At 34.8% G+C, this 25,234-nt stretch overlaps 4 protein-coding genes across 5 annotated transcripts in view; 1 reads left to right on the plus strand and 3 right to left on the minus strand.

Moving 5' to 3' along the window:
• Positions 1-1,969, plus strand: part of LOC104702547 (ethylene-responsive transcription factor ERF013-like) — a 5,256-nt gene extending 3,287 nt beyond the window's left edge. Inside the window, exon 2 of one of the 2 annotated variants that reach the window (XM_010418418.2) lies at positions 1,119-1,969. In XM_010418418.2, coding sequence (XP_010416720.1) covers positions 1,119-1,670 — 552 coding nt within the window. In that variant the 3' untranslated portion in view covers positions 1,671-1,969. Of the gene's footprint in view, positions 626-1,118 lie in introns of those variants that run through there. The other variant, XM_010418417.2, reaches the window with a different exon arrangement.
• On the minus strand, positions 8,272-10,341 carry LOC104702548 (radial spoke head 10 homolog B-like). Its single transcript, XM_010418419.2, has 3 exons — positions 9,118-10,341; positions 8,805-9,033; positions 8,272-8,702 (listed from the first exon to the last, which is right to left on the minus strand). The coding sequence occupies exons 1-3, from the start codon at positions 10,002-10,004 to the stop codon at positions 8,544-8,546; spliced, it is 1,275 nt and encodes a 424-aa protein (XP_010416721.1). The 5' UTR covers positions 10,005-10,341; the 3' UTR covers positions 8,272-8,543.
• LOC104702549 (probable N-succinyldiaminopimelate aminotransferase DapC) lies at positions 11,496-13,706 on the minus strand. Its single transcript, XM_010418420.2, has 2 exons — positions 13,458-13,706; positions 11,496-12,803 (listed from the first exon to the last, which is right to left on the minus strand). Exons 1-2 carry the CDS (start codon positions 13,644-13,646, stop codon positions 11,649-11,651), a joined length of 1,344 nt encoding a protein of 447 aa, XP_010416722.1. The 5' UTR covers positions 13,647-13,706; the 3' UTR covers positions 11,496-11,648.
• Positions 15,397-19,995, minus strand: LOC104702550 (DIS3-like exonuclease 2). Its single transcript, XM_010418421.2, has 7 exons — positions 19,580-19,995; positions 18,946-19,337; positions 18,784-18,837; positions 18,609-18,677; positions 16,369-18,495; positions 16,207-16,278; positions 15,397-16,113 (listed from the first exon to the last, which is right to left on the minus strand). The coding sequence occupies exons 1-7, from the start codon at positions 19,686-19,688 to the stop codon at positions 15,751-15,753; spliced, it is 3,186 nt and encodes a 1,061-aa protein (XP_010416723.1). The 5' UTR covers positions 19,689-19,995; the 3' UTR covers positions 15,397-15,750.

A 25,234-nucleotide genomic window follows, 5' to 3' on the forward strand; every position in this document is an offset into this window, starting at 1 on the left:
CGTTGATGGAATCTCATCACCATGATCATGATGACAGAATCCACCACCATCCATCTCCTTCTTCTTCAGCTGCATCTTCCCCACCAGATGATGGTGGTCATCATAATGATGATGATGGCGATTTGGTATCGTTGATGGAATCTCTTATGGACTACAACGAACACGTGTCATTAATGGATCCGTCATGGTATGGATTTGATCACAATGAGATGTTCTTCACCAACAGAGCTCCCTTTGATTATTCTTCACATTTAAATAGCTCGAAGACGACGACGATGGATGACTTGTACGACGATGCTGATATTCAGCTATGGAGTTTCACTTGATCCGACGGTCCAAACGGGACACACTTCAATTCACATTATTTCATTTAATTCATTCTTTTAAATTTATCATCACTTGTCATTTCGTCGTGTTGTTTGTTTCTTTAAGTTGCAAGGAGCGAATTAACGATTGATATGTATGAATATATATATATATATACACACTAATTTAAGAAGATCACATGAACAAGGTGCCTTTTTTTGTCACTTCTTGACTTTTTCATGTATTTAATTAACACACTTGTAATATAAGTTTCGTACTTTTGTTTTCTTTATTAAAAATCATGTAATTCCAAGTCCAACTACATATTTCATCTTATTCAAGGCCCAATATGAGGGAGGGAGCTAATGTATAGATAGAGCCCAATCATATTAAAACCCTTATGTAATCAAATTAGTATTGGGCGGCATTTTCTTTTTCTTTTCAACATGGCTTCGTCTTCAAAGGGTTCCCCATCGAATCTCTGATACGATTCAAACCAACATGCAATAAGTGGTACTCGCTCTGCAACGACAAGAGGTTCTCATCTACAAACACTAAGATCTCGTCGAGGAACGATTCTGTCTTCTACTACAGTCAAAAGTGCCGTGTCGCCAATACTCATTTGATTACATTAGGGTTTTAAGATTGTAATACTAAATGTTAAGTCGGTCTCTCATATTGGGCCTAGAATTTACATCCACACGATCCACCTGATCTGTTTTTAAAGTAAATCAATTTTTAGAGGTACAGTAGGTGTATAACTTAACGATATTCTCTCTGTGTATGCCATAAGCCAATAACATCNTCCTCACATCACCACCAATTCTCCTTTTCTTATGAACATCGATGAAAAGACCCTTCTGTCCCCCAAATCCATCCAAAAGGTCGCCGCTCAAGCCGCTAACTCCTTCTCTTCTGACCCTTTTGCCTCTCCCTCCGATGATGATCGTGATGATGGACTCCATCATCATCCATCTCCTTCTTCTTCAGCTGCATCTTCTCCACCTCACCATAATGATGATGATGGTGACTTGGTACCGTTGATGGAATCTCATCACCATGATCATGATGACAGAATCCACCACCATCCATCTCCTTCTTCTTCAGCTGCATCTTCCCCACCAGATGATGGTGGTCATCATAATGATGATGATGGCGATATGGTATCGTTGATGGAATCTCTTACGGACTACAACGAACACGTGTCATTAATGGATCCGTCATGGTATGGATTTGATCACAATGAGATGTTCTTCACCAACAGAGCTCCCTTTGATTATTCTTCACATTTAAATAGCTCGAAGACGACGACGATGGATGACTTGTACGACGATGCTGATATTCAGCTATGGAGTTTCACTTGATCCGACGGTCCAAACGGGACACACTTCAATTCACATTATTTCATTTAATTCATTCTTTTAAATTTATCATCACTTGTCATTTCGTCGTGTTGTTTGTTTCTTTAAGTTGCAAGGAGCGAATTAACGATTGATATGTATGAATATATATATATATATACACACTAATTTAAGAAGATCACATGAACAAGGTGCCTTTTTTTGTCACTTCTTGACTTTTTCATGTATTTAATTAACACACTTGTAATATAAGTTTCGTACTTTTGTTTTCTTTATTAAAAATCATGTAATTCCAAGTCCAACTACATATTTCATCTTATTCAAGGCCCAATATGAGGGAGGGAGCTAATGTATAGATAGAGCCCAATCATATTAAAACCCTTATGTAATCAAATTAGTATTGGGCGGCATTTTCTTTTTCTTTTCAACATGGCTTCGTCTTCAAAGGGTTCCCCATCGAATCTCTGATACGATTCAAACCAACATGCAATAAGTGGTACTCGCTCTGCAACGACAAGAGGTTCTCATCTACAAACACTAAGATCTCGTCGAGGAACGATTCTGTCTTCTACTACAGTCAAAAGTGCCGTGTCGCCAATACTCATTTGATTACATTAGGGTTTTAAGATTGTAATACTAAATGTTAAGTCGGTCTCTCATATTGGGCCTAGAATTTACATCCACACGATCCACCTGATCTGTTTTTAAAGTAAATCAATTTTTAGAGGTACAGTAGGTGTATAACTTAACGATATTCTCTCTGTGTATGCCATAAGCCAATAACATCAAATGTAACCTAGGCAACGAAAAGGGGCCCGATACTTCAACTAGAGGAGCGACCAGACAAATCTGATTCAAATGAAAGAAAAAATGGAAAATCAAATTGAAAAATTGAATAGCATCACGCAATAAGAAGAAGTATTTAGTAAGTATATATGATTGTTAATCGATGGTTATAATTAGCAGATATATTTGATAGATGAACAAATAAAAGGGGTTTATGTTTTTTATAGTAAATATATAAGATAATGTGAGCAAGTTTTACACATTTGTAGCCAAAACAGCCAGACATGTTTTTATTTCGAGAAAAAGAGGCTTTCTAAGAAAATTATAATAGTCTTATAACAAAAGCAAGATACTTAAAATTTATAAAGGTTAATCTCATGTGCTTCGTCGATTCAACAGGCTCTGCTAGACTGTTACACAGAAGCCATATGTTACTTAGCTGTCTTTTTACGTTTTTTTTTTCAATTCTTTGTTCTTTTTAGTTTGTACTTTACTTTTAGTTTTACTAGAGGCTCTCAAGTCCCAACCTTAATTATGACATAATTTCACTGATAATCCTGATTGCTCTGACGGTTTCTATTTAATTAAGTATATGTTGATAAATATTTTGTGTTACCTTATTATATGTAGATATTAGTAATCAGTTTGAATATTTTAATTTACACAAATTCTCTCACATATATTATTTATATGATTTATCAGGTGAATGCTTGACCTTTTGCCTGCCCTGTAGTGAATTGTTAATTAGACCTTATATTCGAATTCGCAATTTCTTGGAGATAGGCTTTGATGAAGCTGTAAGCAACAAAATATATAATCATATCATACGTAAATATATATCTGATCGTTATACACTAAAGTATAACACTGGAAGATAGGAGCGGGCCGCGCGATTGAAAGATGAAATGGTCCATAGAAAAGTCGGTTTGCTTTTATTTTTTGAATTTTAGTGTTAATGATGCAACTTGTAATTATGTTGTCTACTTTGCATGTTTTGTAGCAACCAACTTGATATATCAATGATCCAAATTAAAAGGAGTATGAGTTTCGAGAGGTTTACCATTTGGCTGCTCCTGTTTGATTCATTATTTGGGGAAGTTAATTTTTTTTTTTTTTTTGGGTGTATCAAAGTAGTGAAGTAACCCTAACTATAATAATAATGTAAAGATGGCATGAATCACTGAATACGGAGTGTCGCGTGGAAAGTTATTTGACCAAATATGCTTTGGGTCAAACAAAGAACCCATTGGACAGGCACTTTCATCAATCCCTTCATTAATTTCATTTAAAAATCTCCATTAAGTATGTAAGTTTAATAAACAAACCCATTAAATTTATCAGTATGATGCCTTTATTACTCTTCGCGTTTAAATAAATTTGTAATAAACGAGGCAATATAGACATGCATGTCATATGCAAATGGAATGATGGAATCTTAGTAATTAACTTAGTAATAAAGTAGTAGTATGACACAACAAATCATTTATCATTATGGAGGAACAGAAAGGAAAGTCTAATAAACTTTTAAGATGAAATACAGTAAAACATAAAATGTTTTACTTTCGTCACTAAACTCATTAGATTTATATAAAATCTCTTATTAATGAATAGAACTATCATGCAAATTTTTTTGCGAAATAAGTGTATATACCACCTTATCTTAAAGCTAATATACGTGCACTACATACACAAGAACTTTTTTCTGTCGTCCACAAAATTTATTAGGAATTGTTTTGGGTATTGATTAATATATGGATGATCAAATAAGCTAAACAAGTGGCATTCGTGCAATTATCCAAATTATTGGCTGTGCGTAGATGTCGTATATTGAATAGTATGGCAGCCTTAATCTGTTGTCGACCGATCAAAGAAATAAATTACGTGTCGCCAGTAAATATATATCAATAATTTCAATAAATGCTTGTTAGCTTCTCTAGGGTGATAAATATTTATTGCGATTGAAATTTCATTTATAGGCATAGTACAGTTTTAAAAAAAAAAATTTAAAAAAAATTTTAAACGCTCCAAAGCACGGTAATCAAAACTCCTCTTCTAAATATGCCTTCCGGTGTTGGTGAGATCTATGATCGCCGGTATCGGAGGTGACAAATCTTTCAAACTTTTCTAATCTTTCTAAAATCTTTTTAAACTTTGCTCTTCTAGTTTGTTCTAGTTCCTCTTCCCTCTCCCTTAAAAATCCAACTGAAACTTTGAAAGGAGTTTGCTTCTCAAAGGTTCCTCTACACGACGGAAGGGTATTTTGCTACCCTACAAGCACCAATCTGAATCAGATCTTGTGTGCGACCCCGCTCATGAACCCGACAGTAACAGCTCCTCACCAGTCCAGCTGCTCCTTATCTTATACATCTGAACAAGATCCTACTGCTTCACCTTGTGGCTCAAGATCCGGACTAGCACCAATACCATCTTTGTTCCCTTCCCACTGGATCTTGTTGATGGCAGGAACTTTTCTTGGACCATCAGATGTACCCCTTCCAGTGAGAACACCGACGACACACGGTGAGCTCAACAACTGGCGGATGGTCCCTCTTGGTGTTTCACCGTCGAACGTCATTCTGATCCAAACCGTACAGAACGGCGGCTACCCCTTTTCTCATCACTCAACACCAACAACCCTAGACTTTGCCAAGATGGGCTTCAACTACCCTTGCGGTCCATATCCAGGTTTAAATTCTTAAAAGCCCTACTTAGTTTATCTCAGAAATGTGCTTGTGTGATAATGGAGAGAGTCTCCCATTCAGTCATAGGAGCATTGTTCTTAGAGAAGACTAGATTATTCAACTCTCGAAACATTATGGATATTGGATTTTACTTGTCACCGTATGGAAGCTTATTGATATATCTTTGTGGAGCCGTAAGTTTCTCGACCATGGGACTTGATGCGCAAGAAGTTTCCCTGCTATATGGTCCTGTATCGAGTCTAAATCCTCCAAGATCCGCTGTTGATAGGTTTATACCCTGTTTAGTGATGCAAGTTTATGTAACCTTCCTCGCTCCTACCCGACATTGGAACTCTAGCTGTAGAACTCCTCTACCTAGTTCTGGTTGTAGTAGATTAATGTCAAGACCAATTCCTCTAGTTATGGTATCTGCTTGGTCAAGTCGAGGTCTCCTCGGTAGCAGAATTGTGATGCCTTTGGAATTGCTTGATATATATGTTTGTCGAGGTCGGTTGATTAATGTTCCTTGGAAGTATGCTATGTGTAATGCTAAATCTGAACATGTACCACCAGTTTGGTTGCATCCGTTGCTTATCCACATTGGTCCCCTTGATCACATACCGCCACTAGATCGCAAGCTTGGGTTTGATTTCATACCTCAGGACCAAACCGACTACAAGCTTTGTATGGAATTCCTTAACCTCCATGGCCATGAGCTTCATGTGAGGGAGGACCCACCTGCTTTGTTACGGTTTGATACCCATCACACAAGAATCACGATTGTAGCTGCCTCTAGAATCAAGAGGTTTGATCCTAAAAGCTGGATGGACTCTGTCCCTACTCTCTTGAACCCTCTAAAGTTGGCGAGAAGCCCCTTAAGTGTTCCTTCCGTGGAGCACCCTTCTTCAAGCTCGATTGCATTTTCGCTAGAGCCACTTGTGACCACTCGCTGGTCAAGGATCTCGTGAAGCTCAGCTTCAAAGACGAATCCGCCTTGGCCCCAACAGATTTTTCAACTATTGCTAAGCTTGGTAAAATTGGAAAACTCATGGAGCTCTTACCCTTATTTTCTCTTGTTTACCTTGTATCTTGTTATTGTGTATGTTGCTGTATGAACTCACCTCTTCGGAGGCTTTAAGTTTAATGAAAGTTGTTTGACAAAAAAAAAAAACGGCATAGTACAGTTTCTGTTTATTGAACTTGAAAATTAGACCTGCTTTTTTCTTTTCTTTAGGGGAATATTGCATGTTGAGTGGTTAGAGTAAAAAGACTTCAAAGTTTGAATCTCCAAAGATTTGAGTCAAACTGTTGATGTAAGCAAAATTACCACAGGATCTTCATGACATCAAATCATTCCCTTTAAGAGTAGTACCAGTTAGCCGATTTACCATGCACACACGCAAGATATGAATGATTCTGCCTAGATAACAAATGAATTGAGATTATATACAAGTATTTATCATGTATAGTAGATATTTTATCATTGGCACATGCTATTGCAAACGTAACTATATATATAAGATTTAGCCAAAGACATATATATATACTGCACGTTGGTATATAGTGTATGATACGATTTTGTGTATACAATAGAACCTCTATAAATTAATACTCTTTAAATTAATACTCGTTATAAATTAATAAATTTTTCCGGTTTCAAGTTGAGCCGGTGTAAAAAATGACACATTTCGATAAAATAATAAGATATTATTTTTTTAGAAATCCTATGTAAAAATATGGTCTCATCAATATCATAAATTAATAAACATATAAACTGATATATATATATATATATATATATATATATATATATATTAGAAAACCTAGTGAAATATGATTCTATTGTTGTTTGCCTATTCTTGAATTTGCATTTCTTATCTCTAACTTTTTCATTGTTGTATTTTCAAATCGCATCCATAAATTGTGAAGAGTCATAGATGCGATAATTGCTTCTTTAGTATTTGGTTTTAAAGGTATCGCAATATCTTCTGCGACTTCATCATTACCATGAAGGATAGTAGTAATAATTTTTTCTAAACTCTAAACTTCTAACATATCTCATTCTTACCTAGATAATCTATTAAACAATTGACATTCATCCTATTACGATAACCAAGATTATAAATTAAGAAAATTCTTTAAAAATATGAATGATAACAAAAGTATCTTATTGTGTAACAGAATTTTTTTAATATAAAAATGAAAAAATTTCTTCATCGATAAATTAAAACCTTTATAAATTAATAAAATTTTATGGTCCCGACCTTATTAATTTATAGAAGTTTTACTGTAGCTTGAAAGTATGAATGAATAGATGCTTACTGGTTAGCTATCAAGTATCACCTATATATATATTTGGATTCGCTTTAACTGAAAAAAAAAAAAGTAAATAAGATGACACATTGAGATTATATTAGCTCTTACACTCAAGAATGTGTCATTCTTAAACTATTTATCCATTTGTTCAATAATAAACCAGTTCCCTTTTTATTTTGTTTGTTTATGTAATCGTAATAGTGTTTATGCCGAGATCTAGCTAGACTCATAAAGCATATACTATGGTAAAAAACCAGACATACATTAATCAACCTAAACCCACAAATTATTTAATTTGTGAACCCACGATCAGACAAGCTGCTCTAACTCTAAACATTTAATTTAAGCAATTATAAACTATTACGGGTTTGAAATTGTTACATGTAACAATTTATTTACAGCATTTTAGTGATTCTAGTAGCTCCAAACAAATTAGAAATGCTAGAAATATTTATTGCGTCCACCTAATACATACATAATAACACGAAAAGAGTTCGGGAGAGGTTTTGGCTTTTTGCAACTAATTCAGTCAGACCACTTACAGTTACAGGCCATTAATCATATCGACCCGTTGATTTTATAGTTTTTACTTGATATGGCTACCATTTTAACCTACCTTGACAAGTCTGGGTACGAAGAATCTTCTTCATTGATTTATCTTATCTTTTTCTTTTTCTCGATAGTAATAATACTATAATCCGAGTTCTCTTAAAAAAAGAAAGAGATCAAATCAACTACGAAACAAATCACAGATTCCGATTTAAGGTTAGTATTTCAAACTACAAAAAAAAAAAATAATAAAAAAAATCAATCTATCTATCTGTCAGTGATTCAGATCAATATCAAACATCAATCTAGTCATCCACATATTTTCTTTCACAAAAATGAAAAAAAACCAAACATTACTTCCTCTATGTACATTTACATTAGTTAGACAAATGTAATTAAAAAAAAAACCCTCCATAGTAAAGCTTCTCATAATTCAAAGCTTACCAGGGTTACATTTAAAACAAAACAAAAAAAATCTAATACATTTTTTTTTTCCTTTGTCATCTTTACTTGTCATTTTCACTATTTTCTTTTTTTCTAATGTTTAATTTTCACAAATTTTACCATCCAATTGATTCTGAACGGCTTTCACAGCTGCAACTCTGGCAGCAGTCGCAGCTTTATTAGCTGCAGCCACAGCTCGTACCACCTGCTCATCGACCCGTCTTTGGTTCACTCCTTTCCTCGCCCTCTCTCGTGCGCTCTGCAATTAATTATACCATTAAGTATCTTTTAATCCAAATCAATGTTTTAACATTTCCATCTAAAGTATCATCCCTTTGGAATAATATATATAGAATAATACCTGAACCGCTCTATGAACCGAGCCGGATTCCGGAGGAAGATGGTTAACGAGATTACCATCATCCCATTCACCGGATTTGATATCACCGGTTCTGAATCTATACGTGCCATAGCCTTGCTTACGACCTTCGTGCCAAGCTCCTTCGTAATAGTGACCATTAGCAAAATGGTAAACACCAAATCCATGAATCTTGTCTCCAAAATACTCTCCTGCGTACTTATCTCCATTTCTACAACAACAACAACAAAAATATCATAACTCAGAAATTTAAAACAGAGATATATAATAAGCTTTTTTGTTTTTGTTTTTAAACCTGAAATGGTAAGATCCAAGTCCATGTTTGACACCAAATTTGAATTCTCCGACAAAAGAGCTTCCATCAGCACAAGTTTGAACACCAAAGCCATGGCTTTGACCGTTGAACCATTCACCAGAGTAAGAATCACCAGTGTAAAACCAGTAAACTCCATAACCATGTCTAAGTCCTTGCTTGTACTGTCCTTTGTACTTGCTTCCTTTAGACCAACACTCGATTCCATAACCATCGTATCTTCCATTGATCCAGTCTCCTTCATATCTTCCGTTAACGAAATAGTAGTAAACTCCACTTCCGTTACACTTGCCTCTGTTAAACTCACCTTCGTAGAAATCACCATTGCTGAAGAACCGTACCCCTTCTTTAACGACCACCACCCTCCTCGTTTCATCTTCTTTGATCGGTTCCGGTTTTGAATCCCCGATGTACCATTGAACCGGTTTCGGTTTGTGTTTGGTTCGAGACCTTCTTACGCGAATCTGTTTGATTGCGATTACGGTTTGGTTGATAACCGCCATGTTGCGCGACGCGAAGAACAGAGCAACGGCGACGAAGATCAAACCGAGCAAGAGATTCTCCGACGTGAAAACCTCATCGACGAAGAATAGTAAGAAAGATGAGAGACTGAGGAAAGAGAGAGAAGCGAGTGTGAAGGCGAGACCCGGTTTAATTCGGTTAATTGACCCGAATGATTTAACCGGTTTTTTCCTCCTCTGTTTCTCTTCTTTCTCACCGGCTTCTAGATCTTGTTCGCAGCGGTGGTGAGAGGTTTCGTTGAAGTCATCACATTCAGTGATTGACGAAAGGCTTTGGATCGATGATCGAATCGTCGGAGATGATCTGAGTAACGACGACTGAGTCCTCGTCAGTTTTGATTGGCTCATCTCCTCTGATAAAAATAAAACAGAGCAACAAAAAAAAATTCAAAAAGCTTCGATCGAGAGAAGGCTCGATATAGAGTATGAATCACCACTTTCTTTCTCGATTTTTCCGGCCAAATGTTAAACGGAAATACGTTAGCCACCACTGCACCACCGTGCCGAGCATCGCAAAACACGAGAGATCTCTTAACTCTGTTTCCAAAAATATTGATCTTTTACGTCGTTTTTTTGTTTTCCGGAGAGTTTTCACGGTGAAGCTAATAAAAAAGGTAGAAGAAGAAGAAGAAGAAGAAGCTCACTTTGCTTAAGAGAGAGAGATCGAAAGAGAGAGAGAGAGAAAGCTTTGAACTTTGAAGTGGGTTTAGGATTATTATTTTAAGAGACAGAGAAGAAAAAAAGGAGTTAGATTCAATATTGACCGTTAGATAAAAAAAATCTGACGGTTTATTTAGCGAAAGCAACGAAGCGTAGCCGTTGGATCTGACTGAGTAAGGGGGAAGAAGAAGTCACGGTCTTGACGGGGAATATTAGGAGGCGGAGACGCTTTTTAGCTTTACTGTTGCAGGCCGGCACGTGCCGCTACACACACACATCTCTTTTTTGGTTTGGTTGGTCATTCTTTTTCTTAATATATAATTTAAACTTTTTCGTTTTTAAAAATTAAAATTTGGTGAAAAAATCACTGCTTTTAGGAGAATTTTCTATATTAATATTACAGTCGATTTAGACTTTCAAAAGAATATATATTTATTTTGGTCTATATATTCATATGGTAAGTATACTTTACCTTTTATCAATAATACAAATAAAATCAAACGATTCATACTGGGAAGAAGATAGATAGTTGGTGAAAACTGTATAATGGTGGAGTATATAGGTAGTCTACCAAATCGGACGATCGAGATGAATTACTTGATATGGAAATAAAAATAGAAATAAAGAGAAAGAAACACAAAAAATGGGTTTGGATCATATTTGTGAATAAAAACATATTTACCAAACATCCTCGCATGGTGCACTCCGCATTACTAGGCCTCAAATATTTGTATATACTTACTTTTCACATGGGACAATATTATATTCCCAATACTAATGCAAAAATATAGTATTATTTACATGTATGCGTTAATTTTACTAAAATATCTATATTCGAAAACGTTTAAGTAATCTCAGTATCTCTTATGGTTTCTTTGCAAAAGATCGAAAACGACAAATCTTAAGGTAATGAGATTAGATTATAAATGGCTTTTCTAGTATTTGATTAATTAAGCTAACATCGCTTTCACTGAGATCTTAAGTCTAAGTTCTTCTGATGTAGTATTCAATTACTTTTTGTACCTTTCGGCCTATAAAAGATTAATCCGACCGCAAAAACTATAACAATTACATCAATTTCAGTCTTTCAGAGAAACATTCAACCTTAATTAAATTATGTTACTCTTTTAGGACTTTTCAAGAATTAAACAAAAGATGAAGACAATGCCTTGCCTACTCTATCGCATTTAATAGCGTCAAACTTTTATTTTTTATTAATTCGCTCTGGTGATTCAAAGTCTCTCCTGAAATGGAACCGAAGAAGAACGAACACAAGTCACTACTACACAACAACAACATTAAAAATAGGGAGGTGGTTTACTAATTCAAACTTCAGACTTTTGACTTTAGCTTTTGCTTCATCCTCTCAATTGCACCACGCAACGTCTCTTCGTCTTTACAGAAGGCAAACCTAACCAAGTTCTTCCCTTCTTCTGGATTCAGATAAAAGACGCTAGTGGGGATCGCAACGACTCCAACTTCTTCAATAAGATACTCACAGAAGGCTATATCGTTCTCCAGTCCAAATGGCGTGTGATCCGCGGTCACAAAGTAAGTCCCGCTTGATGGGAACACTGTAAACCCGACTTCTTTCAAACCCTTAACCAGAATCTCCTTTTTCGCCGCGTAATCTCTCTTCAGCTCTTTGTAGTAAGACTCTGGTGCCTTGAGAGCTGCAATGGCTGCCCACTGCGCTGGTGTTGATGTGGCGAACGTCAGGTAAGAGTGTGCTTGTCGAACTCCCCAAGTGAGATGAGGTGGTGCAATCGCCCAGCCGATCTTCCATCCGGTTAAAGAGAAAGTCTTTCCAAGGGAATTCATGGTCACAGTTCTTTCGTACATACCGGGAAGAGAAGCTATGGAAATGTGATCCATTTCAAAAGCAAGCTTATCGTATACTTCATCAGAGAACACAAGCACATCGTTTTCAATGCAGAGGGATGCAATAGTTTCGAGCTCCTCTCTTGTAAACATCTTCCCCGTTGGGTTGTGCGGCGTGTTCATGAGGATGGCTCTGGTGTTCTTAGTAACCGCAGCTTTGAGCTCTTCCAAAGGGATAGAGAAGTCAGGTGGGCGCAAAGTGATTCCTTTTATTTTAGCACCAGCCATAGAGAGCGTTGCTTCATATGAATCGTAAAAAGGTGCAAAGAGAATGACTTCATCTCCAGGGTTTATTAAACCCAACACTGATGCAGCTATGGCTTCAGTGCAACCAGATGTGACAGTGACTTCTTTCTCCGGATCAACAACGAGACCTGTATCTTCTTGAAACCGGGCAGCAATTGCAGAATTGAGCTCAGGAAGGCCGTATGCACGAGCATACTGGTTTTTACCATCTTTGATGGCTTGGATGGCAGCTTCTTTAATAAAATCAGGACCGTCGAAATTGGGAAAGCCTTGGCCTAAATTGATCGCTCCGTGTTTCACACCCAATATGCTCATCTGAGTGAAAATAGTAGTCTTGAACTTCTCTAATCGCTGCGCCACCTATGATGTTAAGTTCGAAAACGATTTAGGATATATAACATCAAGAAGTCTAAAGTTGCAGCTATAACTGGAGATGAGTACAGGATGTATAGTAATATAGATATAACCAAAATTTAATGAAATCATCCAAGTAAATAGTTTTTTTAGAGGTTCTTGACTGTTACTACTAATCAATGTACAATGTTTAACTAAACAAACGAGAGTAATCAGTTCTTGGGTTTAAACCTGCGAGTCAATAGGAAAATTGGCATTTTAAAGCAAAACCCAATATTAGAGCTACCAACAAAGCTAAAAGGTGAAACTGGATAGTGTAAACTGTTAAAGGTACCATGGGGGACGTACAAGCATGAACTGAGTGGAATCCAAATCGGACAAAAATTTGAAATCATTTGGAAGAACAGAGGAGGAAAAAAACAAAAGAAAAACATCAAATTGACAGAACAGCAGCTTCCACAAAACAGAAGAGGACCGACCCTTTCAAAAAATTAGATCTTTCAAGAACACAAGACACGAGAATCGAAGCATATGTTGCCTTTTTCATCATTTGAGATAAATAATACAGACACAAACTATTTGAGATCTCATCACTAAAAGAAACAAAGACCCTACGGGGAAATTTGAAAAAAATATATATATATATATATATTATTTTACCTGGACGGGTTTCTGAGTTTGCTGAGTCGACTCGTTCGGAGTCGAGGAAAATGTGGTGGTCATGGTGGCTCTGAATGGAGTTGAACGATGGGTATTCGCGTAGCTTCTTCGGGAATGAGTCGTGATTGGGGGAAGTAAGGATTTGAAGGTAAAATGTCTGAGCATCACACCGTTTGTGTCCAGGTACATTGACTCTGCTGCATTACCACACAAAAAAAAAAGATAAGCTTTTTAGGGTTTGATTCCGGAATTTTCCTTCAGAGTAGTTGCAACTTTAACATCAAGTGGGCTTTTTAGAACACGACTCATGATGATTAATGGGCCATGCTGCCTTGAAGATGATGACGCAGCCAAGTTTAACCTTTTTTGTTTAGAATCTACAAGTAGTAATCTATCTAATAAAATAACAAAACGACAAGGAATTAGTCAACTAATAAAAGGATAAACATATATGTTTAGGCAAAGGGTATTATTATAAGTTAGTGGCAAAGCCCACCAAAGCTGGCTTCGACTCCTCCACAGACTCTTTGTGGGTTAATGTAAAGCCTTTTTTTGTGTGGCCAAGTTTTAAAAAGTATACCTTTATTTTTGTCTGTCATCGAAAGGTATATATGCTTTATAAAACTTGTGGATTGTATTGTGAAGTGTACTTGCTTCTTTTAGTTGAGTTGATGTATTTCATAGCCAAATCGGGAAAATTCTAAAAAAAAACATCAACTATTTAATATTTGTCAGAAAAAAACATGAACTTTTTTCGTTATCAGAAAAATACGTAAACTATTTTTTAGTTGATAAAAAATACACGAGCTATTATTTTTTTCCAATTTTTCCTCGTCTCTGTTACGACCGTTAACGGCATTATGACGGTGTTACTATTTAAAAAAAAAATTCTAGAAAAAAACACCAACTATTTTATCATTGCCAGAAAAATACATGAACTTTTTTTTCTTTGCTTGAAAAATACATAATTTTTCCATTAATAATGTTAGAGATCATAACTTATAATTTTCCTTGCTCTCTTAAACTTCATACAAGTTTTCAATACTATTTAGGATAACTAAATTCAAGAACAAAAATACACAATTAGATTAATCAATTTTCAAACTTTTCAATTAGTTCATGTTTTTTTCTGGCAAATATTAAATAACTAACGTTTTTTTCTGGAATTTTCGCTAGCCAAATCTGTATATAATTGGAGATTTTATATAACTGGGCTTCTTTATAACACGAGTTTATATATGTTATTATAGCCAATCAGGCCCAGTCCGACCATCGAAGCTCTCTTATTCCAGTTCACTCCCGTTCCGATTTCCGTGAGATCAAAGACAATATTTTTCTGCTGTTTTTGTAGATGCAATTATCTGTTTCATGCTTATGTTATGCAATTCACAATGTATTCCATGTGTTCGCTAAAAATGTTCATTCGCTACGTGTAGTTCTTATCTCAAATGCTTGACTTAGTGTGCTGTTGATTTCTGTGTTTAGCTTTTAAGTTTTGATACCATTGTGCAGCACAAAACATTGTTAACCCAGTTTTGCTATGTTTCCAAAAAGGAGTAAAAATGACAGGTCAGGAAATGTGAAACATAAGTCTTAGATGTGAAGTACCAAGTCTTCAGGACTGCAAAGATATTTGGTAAACACATTCAAGCGTGTCTCTCTTGAACGTTTCTGTAACCTAAAGTTTTCTTCTTTGCAGTGCACTAGGGACGTGGGTGCTCACAGTCTTAGGCGTGTTGGTTGCCAAGCCAGTCAGCGCCAAAGAGAGCTCTCAGAACATCAAATGAAATTACAGGAACAAGAAGCAGCTCAGAATGCAGCCGCCAAACCAAAACCTACACCTAAGAATCTCAGTAGATCTCTCTGACATCAACCTTGTGCCAATATATCTTTTAGTCCTAAAGCACTTTTTAACAACATGGAGCAATTGCAATGAAGATTTTCTGTTGTAATCTTACTATTAGCAGAGAGGCTTGTTTACTCAATGAAATTTTACAAGTGAAAGCTTTTTATGATTTTGGCCCACCCAAAACTAAAACATATTGGGCAAGCAAATCTATGGAAAACATAGGAAATAGAAACACATTTAACTCTTCGAATCAAACCAATGGGGATTCCAGACCGAACCAAAAAATATAACGGCAAGTCCCCACACTGGTCTATGTCTATCTATATATCATCCAACTACGGAGCTGTTCTCGTCCCACATGATTTTTTTTTTTCCAGCAACTGTAATCTGAAAAATATACAGCAGTTGCTACAGTCTGCCTCTTAAGAGATCTCTTTGCTCCAATCATAAATAATATGAACTCATGTAGAGTCTCGCTCCTATATCGAGCGGACCGTCATCTCCACCAACAGCGTGAAGAACCACCGGAATGGTTGAGAAAAGCTGAACAGTCAACGGAAAAACCGCAGGGGCTACTTCGCCTTTTGTCACAGCCTCTGATGACTCGGTGTCATGGACAGACAATGCACTGCATTTTGCAGCACATAGGTCACTAGGACTCACCACATATGCAACTTCCTCCAAGGGCTTGAAGTAGCCTCTTCCTCCTCTCTTGAAATAGAGTTTATCAAGGATTAACGTAGACGTTGCCTCTAGCCAGTCTGCACACAAGCCTTCGATTTGGTCATAGTATATTCTTCGTTCAATCTGTGACAGCATCAACAACGATTAGTATTAAGCAGACTGTAAACAGGGAGGTAGATCATTCAATAGGAGATACATGAACCAGTAGAGACTTACCCCGAGCTTGCTAATGTAAACAGTCATAAATCTTGATCCCAAGTTCATTACTCTAGCTTCGCACGGAAAAACCTGCAGGGAAAGGAAATAAATGAGATTTTATAACAACCATAAACATAAGAAGCAGCTGAATGATGCAATGCAAGGTATTAATTTACTTGCCTCTTTTTTCTTCAGCACAAACCAAGTGTAGAGCTTATCACATGCATCTCTGACTTTTCGAGAAGCCAGCTTCCTGTCATTGCAATAAGCAGCGACATCAGAGAGTATTTCAGTGGAGGGAACACCATGTTTCAAAGCAGCCACCGATAATGCTTCCTTGCCCTCCATAGATTCAGCAGCATCTTTATTGAAGTGAATGCCGGTGAAACAGCTTCTCACTTCATCAATTGATGTTTGTTTCTGCTTTGAGTACAACTCCTCAGCCTCAAGTGCAGCAGCAATCGCACGGTGAACGACTATGTCCGGGTACCGTCGAAGAGGAGATGTGAAGTGAGTATAGAGAGGAACAGCTAGTGCATAGTGTCCCCACTCAGCAACACTGTCCTTCATATTCCCAGAGCAGAAGTAAGACGCTAACTGCATAGGTTTTATAGCATAATTGTTGAGAATATCTACAAAAACTGAGTCATCTTTGAGGTTTCCCGTAATTTTCTCCAATGACTCATGGAGTTGGCCAGAAGAAGATATGTCCAAATCCATACCATGCTTTGAACAAAATCCTTCAAATTCTTTGAGCTTGCGTGTATTTGGTTCTGGATGCCTCCGGAGCAGTGCACTATCCGGGTAAGCTCGAGAAATAACCTCAGCTGCTGTCATATTTGCTAATAGCATAAACTCCTCCACAAGAAAATTTGAACCCTTTCTCGAACATGTCACAAAATCATACGGAACTCCGTGTTCATCAAATAGGAAAACAGGCTTCGAATTCTCCAGCTGCAATGCCCCGTTTCTAAATCTTTTTTGCCTTAAAGTGGTGGAAATCTCACTAAGCTGTTTGACAGATCGAACTACATCACTCCATTCGAAAGATCCATGCAACGAAGGCCAGGCATATTCTGGAACATCAGTTTTTCCATCTATAATATCTTGAGCATGATCATATGAAAGCTTGCAGCACGACCGTATAACTGTACGACCAATCCAGCGATCTATCACATCCCCTTCTCTATTCAAATCCCAGAAGATAGAAAATGCAAGCCTATCAGCTCCTGGATTAAGTGAACCTACGTTCTCTGACAGTAATGGAGGCAACATTGATATTTTTCTCTGCAGCATATAAACACTTGTCGACCTAAACTGAGCTTCTATGTCAAGAGCAGTCTCTGGTAAAACAAAGTAGGAGACATCAGCAATGTGAACACCGACTCTAAAAAACCCGCCGGGTAAACTTTGCGCTGATAGAGCATCATCAAGATCTGTAGCCGTCGAGGGGTCGATGGTTAATACACACAGGTCTCTCAGATCTTTTCTACGTTGAACCTCTTCTTCTGGTACTTCCCAAGGGACACGTGGAAGACCAGTAAGCGAGCCAGGAGAAAAGTCAGAATCGCAAACCAAGTTCTGATACAATATTGCCTTGATCTGAGGCTCTAATTCACTGCCTCGGCCAAAGAGATGTGTAATTTGGGCTACGGGAAATGGACTGCCTTCGCCCCAATCCACAATTTGGGCAGCTACCAGCTCTGCCTCGAGAGTTGGATCAATATTCTCGAGTCTTTCTCCAATGCTTCCAGGTAAGGCATGGAAGGGAACAATCAATTTAGGAAACCTAGGGTCTGCAGGCATCAGTTGTACGTATTCATCATCAGAAAGAGACGAAGGAGACTTGCACCTTTTTGCATCGCCTCCCTTGTAATGACTCCATCCCTTGATATCAAGCAAGCCCACGATAGAATCCCTTACAAGTGATTTTTCAACAACAGCAACAACTTGTCCAGTTGGTCGTTTGTGGGGGAATGAACTAAGGACGCCGCATAATTTCTCAACTGCACTGCCATTGCCTTTCTTCTCACCAGAAGAACCCAAACATGAATCCAGTAATGGTGTACAACTGCGACTAACACAGTTCTTACCTCCTTGTCCAATAACTGGCGATCCGTCTATTGATAACCCATCTTCAAAACCTTCCACCACATCAACAGATTTCTTTTGTCGAGCATTTATGTTATCTTTCTCTGGGGGACTGTCCGTTACTTCAGACTTAGCAACACTTTCAGTAACAAATCCTTTCATCTTGGGCCACAGTGAGAGCGGATCCAATCTAATAACAACAATATCTCCTTCCACCTACATAAAGAAACACAAGTCTGAACTTAGGCCAAAAGGAAAAAGATCTAAGACAGAAATGCAGAAAAAAACATAAGACAGGAAGTTAAGTGTAGAGAATAAACCAAACTTACTGCTCTATTTTGGCCAACATTTCCATTGATTAGAATATCTGTAGGGACTCCATCGATCTTACAGTAAGCCTTCAAAGAAAAAAAAAGAAAAAAAACATCAATTCCAAGTGAACAGAAGAAATCAACGGTTTAGAAACTTAAAAATCTCTTGGAAAAACCAGATTTTGCTTCTGACCTCATTGCGGTTATGAGCATTCACCCGAAATAGTGCTTTAAAAGCTTCCCCCTTCTGATACAATGCATAAAAGTAAACTATGAGGTCCAGAAAATATAACTTAAAATGTTCTTTCTTGAAGAAAACATGAGAGAAACAATAAAGAGAATATGTCAAACAAACCTCTAAAGCTTTGTTAACAGCATCGAGAGACCAGTGTGAAGAGAAAATCTTTCGCTGTGAGGAACCTTTAATCTGCTGAAACAAGTCACCATCCATCCTAGGAGACTGGTCACAAGCCCTAGGATCAGGGCACGACTTCGATAACAACTGTTTACTAACTTCAGGAGAAGGAAGCAACGGACTTGCGCATCTCCCGGGATAACTAGTTTCTGCTCGCCCCTCAAAATACAAAGGCGGCACAGAATTGAAAGCAACATTAGACGCTCGCATGACTCCAAGTCCATTGGAAGTATCCGATTGCTGTTGCTTGGATGAAGAACTAGAATCTTTTGCTTTACCCCTACTACTATCTCTACCATCTGACGACTCTACATGTGTATCTTCTACAGGTACTGTTCCAAGACATCAAAGTTGAAAACTTGTAAGGTAAAAGGCAACAAACACTTTTCTTAATTCTCGATTTAACATTCAAACTAAAAAACCCAAGAAACAAAAAAATCCAAACTTTAAACCCTAATTATCAATTTTCAACCTACAGGCTTCATAGCAAAAACCCCAGAGCTATTAAACAAGCATACATTATACGAAATCAATTGACAAACAAAAACCCTAAAGAAAAGATTTTTAGAAAAACCTGAGGTGAGCTTAGATCGACGAATATGTTTGCTTGGCCTGTTCCTCTTCTTCTTGATGTGACCGTTTTCGATTCTTTCAACTGATTGTTCCGTCGAATCACTCTTCATTGCTTACAAGTAATAAACTCTCAACCAGCTCTCTGAGTTGTAAAAAGAATCTTCCGATCAGATTATAAAAAAAAACAGAAACGGAAGAAGAAACAGATTGGGAATCCAAATCAAAGATTAACAACAAATAAAAGAAATCGCGAGTTGATTAAAAGAAGAAGAAAACAAGATCTTGAATCTTATCAGAGCCCAGAGGAACAAGAGGAGATGAAAATTAATAAATTAATCAAAATCTTTTTTTTTGGTTGGCGAAGAAAAAGAAAACGACGTTATGATTGGTCGGCGCAATCCGCCGACTGTGTTTTGCCGTTTTTCCTTTTTTTTATGTTCCTTTTACTTCCTCACTTTCATAATATAAAGATGTTTAGAGAATTATCTTTATTTTATAATATAATATGTTTCCAATTTTCTACGTAACTTTTAGATTAAATTTATATTTTATATTGATTAAATCTTTTAAAAGTAACTATTTTTTAATATGCATATTTTCACTAAAACATCCTATAGAAAGAGTAATTATTTCTTATTGGTTAAACTTCTTAAAAGTAATTATTTTCCTTTTTCGTTTTCACTTTATTTTTATATATTGAGTTTGAGTCGGTTTGGTTGTTTATCGGATGGCTATTGAGCTACCCAACCTTTTTTTTGTTTTTTAAAGAGTTTTACGCGATGTTTTTGGATTCTAATTTATAAAAAACAAATTGAAGAGTTTAATAAAATTATTAAAAGTGAAAAATTGTTAAAATTTATTAGAGAATTTTGTTCATTAGTTTTCTAAAATCTTGTAATATATTTCAAACAATTCATGTATTTTGTGATACTTTACATGACTTTATTTTGTAAAAAATTGTCTAAAATCATGAACCAATAACATAATAATTAAATTCATTAACAATCTAATTAAATTCATTAACAATTTTACATCTTTTTTGTTTTAATTGAATAACACAAAACTTTTTAATGATTTTATAAAAGTCTCAATACCATAACCTAATTTTGTTAAGATTTTAAATGATTTTTTTACAAATCACGAACTAATAACACACTAAATTTTAACAGAGTTCAACAAAATCTTGATCTACGTAATATTTAAAATCTTTAAAACTCTATTTAAATTTCAAACCAATAACTCCCATTTAGATGTTCATTCACCTCCTGTAAATTGTTTCCTTTTAGCATATGTACCCTTTTTTCTTTTTTTTTCTTAGAGTGCATATCTCCTATATATTAAAAAGGTAATATTTTGGCAAAAATACTGAGTTATCAACATTACATAGTTAATACTTTTAATCAAATAACCCTCAAAACATCAACTTATTTACACAAGACTACCATTATATTTATTTAAATGACAATTTAAAAAAAAACAAATGATACCTACACGTGCCTATATTGAAGGCATAACCTATACTAACACCTATAAATCTATTCATCACCACCCACCTCATCACCACCCATCTCATCCCCAAACAACTCCATTCGTCTAAAAATATGCCTTCTTTTAACAGTGTTTCTCAGGTCAACCTAAAATTTCCAGCAGGAACTGAATCCTCTTCCAATTGTGTCACATTTTCCTAGCTTTATAGTCGTCATTTCTCATCATGGTTCGAGAGAAATAGCCAATACAAGTCAAATGATGAAATTCCTGCTAAGTTTGTGTATAACGTGAATGAAAAACAGTGGAAAAAAAAAAGTGTAAAAGATTTCATCTCATTTGCAAATAAGTTTGTTCATTAACTTTTCTTTTTAGCTATATTCTAAATAACTAATAAAATATATTTTACATTTTCACAGATCCCAAAAGGTGTACTACAGGAACTAATTGGTCAGACTCATAACATCAAGAAACTGTTTCAATATTTAGTCCAAGGAGACTGATTCACAAGGGCAAGAAAAAAAATGAAAAGAAGTCATGGAAACGTCGAAACTAATATAGTTTTAGAGTTGAAATATTTCAAATGTATTAAAAAATCAGAATAAGCACAATAATTATGTTTTTAATAAATCCATTGATTTGTGTAATTCAATCGAATAATTTCCATTTAATTTCATATTATTCCGAAATTTATGATATTCCTGCATATTAAAAACAAATAAGTATAATTCAAAGTTTATAAAATTATTCTGTTATAACAAATTACAAAAAATTATATCGATTGATTTATTATTCCTTCTCAAATGCACCAAAACAGTAAAAAAAACTACCAAATTCAAACTTGCATAGGAATATATATAATTAGAAGATATGCTGAAACGAATATGATATAAGTTCCCTTTTAATTCCAAAACAACTATATATTAAAGGTATCATTATAATTTATCTTACAAATTATCCGAAAAAGTAATTTAAAAATAATGAAAATTAAATAAAATAACAAATTTTGAAATCCTCAGTATATTTTAAATGCCCGTTAATTAAGGCGCAAATAAACAAAAACAGTAAAAAAATCTTCTAATTTCAATTAAGATGTTATTAATGTGATTTCAATAATTAAAGATAACTATTCGGCAGTTCCATGTTTCCTTTATTATAGATACAAATCAACACGCATATCATGTTCAAAAATTATCAATTACAATTAAAAAAAACGAAATATCTTTAAATATAGCAAATTTAATCCTTGACAAACTTGGCAAATAAATACATGAAAAAAATGAAAGAAATATACTCCAAACAAAAAAATAAGTTATATACATCAAACTTAATTTTTGATTCGCATAAAAAAAGAATAATATAATAACAGAAACCAAAATCATTGATTTGGTAAACATGATCCCGCGCGAGGCGTGGATCTACTACCTAGTTTACCCTTTTAAAGTGTCTTTTAAGTTACCGATTATGATCCAACAAGGATTTTAATACCAAAATTCAAAAATGGCACTTAAGAAAAGTGCAAAAAAAACTTTGCGTCTTCTTCGAATGATGTGTTAAGTGTTTACTGTTTGAGAGAAAATAAAATTATTGTGTTGTAATGAAATTTTATTATTATTATTTTTTTAACTGATATGATGAATTTAGGACCCCTTAACGAATTTAGAATTTGTTTTTGTTATGGACCCAAATTATTCGTATGTTTTATTTTGACAAAAAACTCGAAATATATACGTAACAGGCTGAACGTAGGCCCACGCTTAATATTTGGACTTTGGAGTTTCTCCAAACGACCTGTCATGGAAAAAAGTGTATTATACACATCATTATGTCATTGGTTGACCCCAAAAAAAAAAAAAAAAATACACATAATGTGATGATATAATTTTGTTTCAAATAAAGTTAAAATAGTGTAGCAACTTTTGTTGAATACTTGAATATAATAATTTGACGATGCATGTTCAATTAACTTTTATATGACCATCTATTTAATTAAGCTACTATATAAACATAAAAAGAAAAAGGCAATCGATAAGAACAATGTGAACGACATTTGGTCAGGAATCAGGATAAGACATTGGCAACTAGAAGCGGACGCAGCATGTGGTTGATGAAGAAGATCAATATCTTACTGTCATTTTCAGACAAATGTGTATATCGATTATCGATCGAATTCGAACAAGACTTACAATAGAAAAGGACCGACGATAGGATACGTAGTGTAAATCCCCAATATATATATATATTAATAGAGAAACATTCTAAAAAAAAATACTGATGTGTCGTCGTTAGAGAGCTTATGACACCAATGAATTTATTGCCCTCAGTTTTATGGATATTTAGTATTTACAGATAATTACTTTTGAATGATTAAAGAATATTCTTTTACAATTAATTCAAAAATTCAAAAAATCAAATTTAAAATTTATTTTAATCATTTCATAACATATTTAATTATTAAAATATAAAATCATTAGATCTAAAACGTTTTCAAAATCGGAAATTATTCACGTATTAAAAAAATTGAATACTATTCACATATTTAAAGTTTCCAATATAAAATTATCACAATAATCATTATTATAGAGAATTGACTTATTTAATACTATTGGTATAAAATTTCATGGGTGAAACATATTCTTACATAAAATAAATAATTTTTTAATAAATAAAAATCTTACATAGATTAACAAAAGAGCGAGTTATATATATATATATATATTTTAAAACAAAATTTAGATCCTAGAAAATAAAATTATACATAACTCTAATTTTATCTGTATATATTTATTCCGCACATAATGCGGATTGATACCTAGTTACATATATACATATTCAAAGCACAAGCATACAAATACAATTCTTCATGCATATCAATGAGAAACCCTCCAACGCATAAACTTACAAACCTGTCATCATGTATACCCATCCTTTTTTTTTTTTTAAACCTATACTTATATATAAGTTGCTAGCTAGCTAGTGTCTGGTTCGAATAAACTGAAGTGTTTAGTTATTACTCTAGAAATAGTACTATATATGTATAAATAGAATTCTTATGGCTTTCTAGTTATTACAAAATATCTCTGTTGGAAAATGGGATATATGTTAGTAAATGTGTTACGATTATAATGTAAGCCAGTTCCATATATCCGGTGTGGTTTCGGTGCATGCATGATGCATGAAATCCGAATGTAACAAAAACAAGAAAAAAAAAATTATATTTAGATTTTGAATATAAGAACAATCGTTGTTTGAAATTTGATAATTGAAAAGAAAAAACGAAAGGCGTCTGAATTTTGCCATGTGAGATATGTAGCTTTATCTCTCAGAAATTAAGGAAGGGGATGGAAAATATATAAAGGTGAAGATATCGAAGATGATTTTTCTTCTGTTTTCTTTTCACAAAGACCCCACGCACGTGTGAGCCTTATCCACACGCTTTTTTTGTCATTCTTCTTTGCTTACTTGCAGAAAATTCAGTTCACTAAATAATTTTTTTTCATCCTCTTTTTCAATCGAACACGAAGGCTTTCTTAGCACATCGTCAGAACGTGTTCATCTTGATTTTTAGTGTCTTGTCATATTCTCGTAGCTTTCTAGAAATTGATTGGATACTGTTTCATGTTATCTATTGATGATATAAAGTTTGATCTTGTCGGATTTTTTTTTTTTTTAAAAATCTTTTGAATAAATCTACCAAGTATACAACACTTCTTCAATCTTAATACGTTTGTTTTCTTGAAATGTATCGCAATCTTGATATTGGAAGTTCATGTTCCAAACCAATACATAACTAGCTACGAACTTTCGTGAAATTCTATCAAATTTCCTACAAAAATTTTGGTAAAAAAAATTCTTACAAAAAACTTACAATTATTCTACAAAAAAACAGTTATTGTAGGAGATTGGTAGGAAATTTCCTATGAAATATATTCGTAAGAAAGTCGTAAGAAAATTCGTAGGAAAATAGAAGCAACTAAATAGGAAACGAAGCTGAAGGAATTTAGGGCAACCCCAATGGAGGATATATTTTAGGACCTTTTAAGATTGTTTATTAATAGATTTTGTGTTTTGAGTAGATTAAGAACTTTGTGATTGTTAATTAAAAGTTTTCCCCCCAATGGTGGGTTCTTATTTTGAGTCTCTTAATTTTTTTTATTTTTATTTTGTAAAT

The sequence above is a fragment of the Camelina sativa genome, chromosome 7 (genome assembly GCF_000633955.1).
Source record: "Camelina sativa cultivar DH55 chromosome 7, Cs, whole genome shotgun sequence".
NCBI lineage: Eukaryota > Viridiplantae > Streptophyta > Magnoliopsida > Brassicales > Brassicaceae > Camelina > Camelina sativa.

What these genes read in the sequence shown, in the direction of transcription:
- LOC104702549 (XM_010418420.2), bottom strand. Translation starts at nt 13,646, where the DNA reads ATGTACCTGGACACAAACGGTGTGATGCTCAGACATTTTACCTTCAAA. An exon ending in AAACTCAGAAACCCGTCCAG is followed by an intron (nt 12,804 to 13,457) that starts GTAAAATAATAT and finishes TTAACATCATAG; the next exon opens with GTGGCGCAGCGATTAGAGAA.
- LOC104702548 (XM_010418419.2), bottom strand. Translation starts at nt 10,004, where the DNA reads ATGAGCCAATCAAAACTGACGAGGACTCAGTCGTCGTTACTCAGATCA. An exon ending in CTTGGATCTTACCATTTCAG is followed by an intron (nt 9,034 to 9,117) that starts GTTTAAAAACAA and finishes TTGTTGTTGTAG; the next exon opens with AAATGGAGATAAGTACGCAG. An exon ending in CGGTTCATAGAGCGGTTCAG is followed by an intron (nt 8,703 to 8,804) that starts GTATTATTCTAT and finishes AATTAATTGCAG; the next exon opens with AGCGCACGAGAGAGGGCGAG.
- LOC104702550 (XM_010418421.2), bottom strand. Translation starts at nt 19,688, where the DNA reads ATGAAGAGTGATTCGACGGAACAATCAGTTGAAAGAATCGAAAACGGT. An exon ending in CTGTTAACAAAGCTTTAGAG is followed by an intron (nt 18,838 to 18,945) that starts GTTTGTTTGACA and finishes GCATTGTATCAG; the next exon opens with AAGGGGGAAGCTTTTAAAGC. An exon ending in ATGCTCATAACCGCAATGAG is followed by an intron (nt 18,678 to 18,783) that starts GTCAGAAGCAAA and finishes TTTTCTTTGAAG; the next exon opens with GCTTACTGTAAGATCGATGG.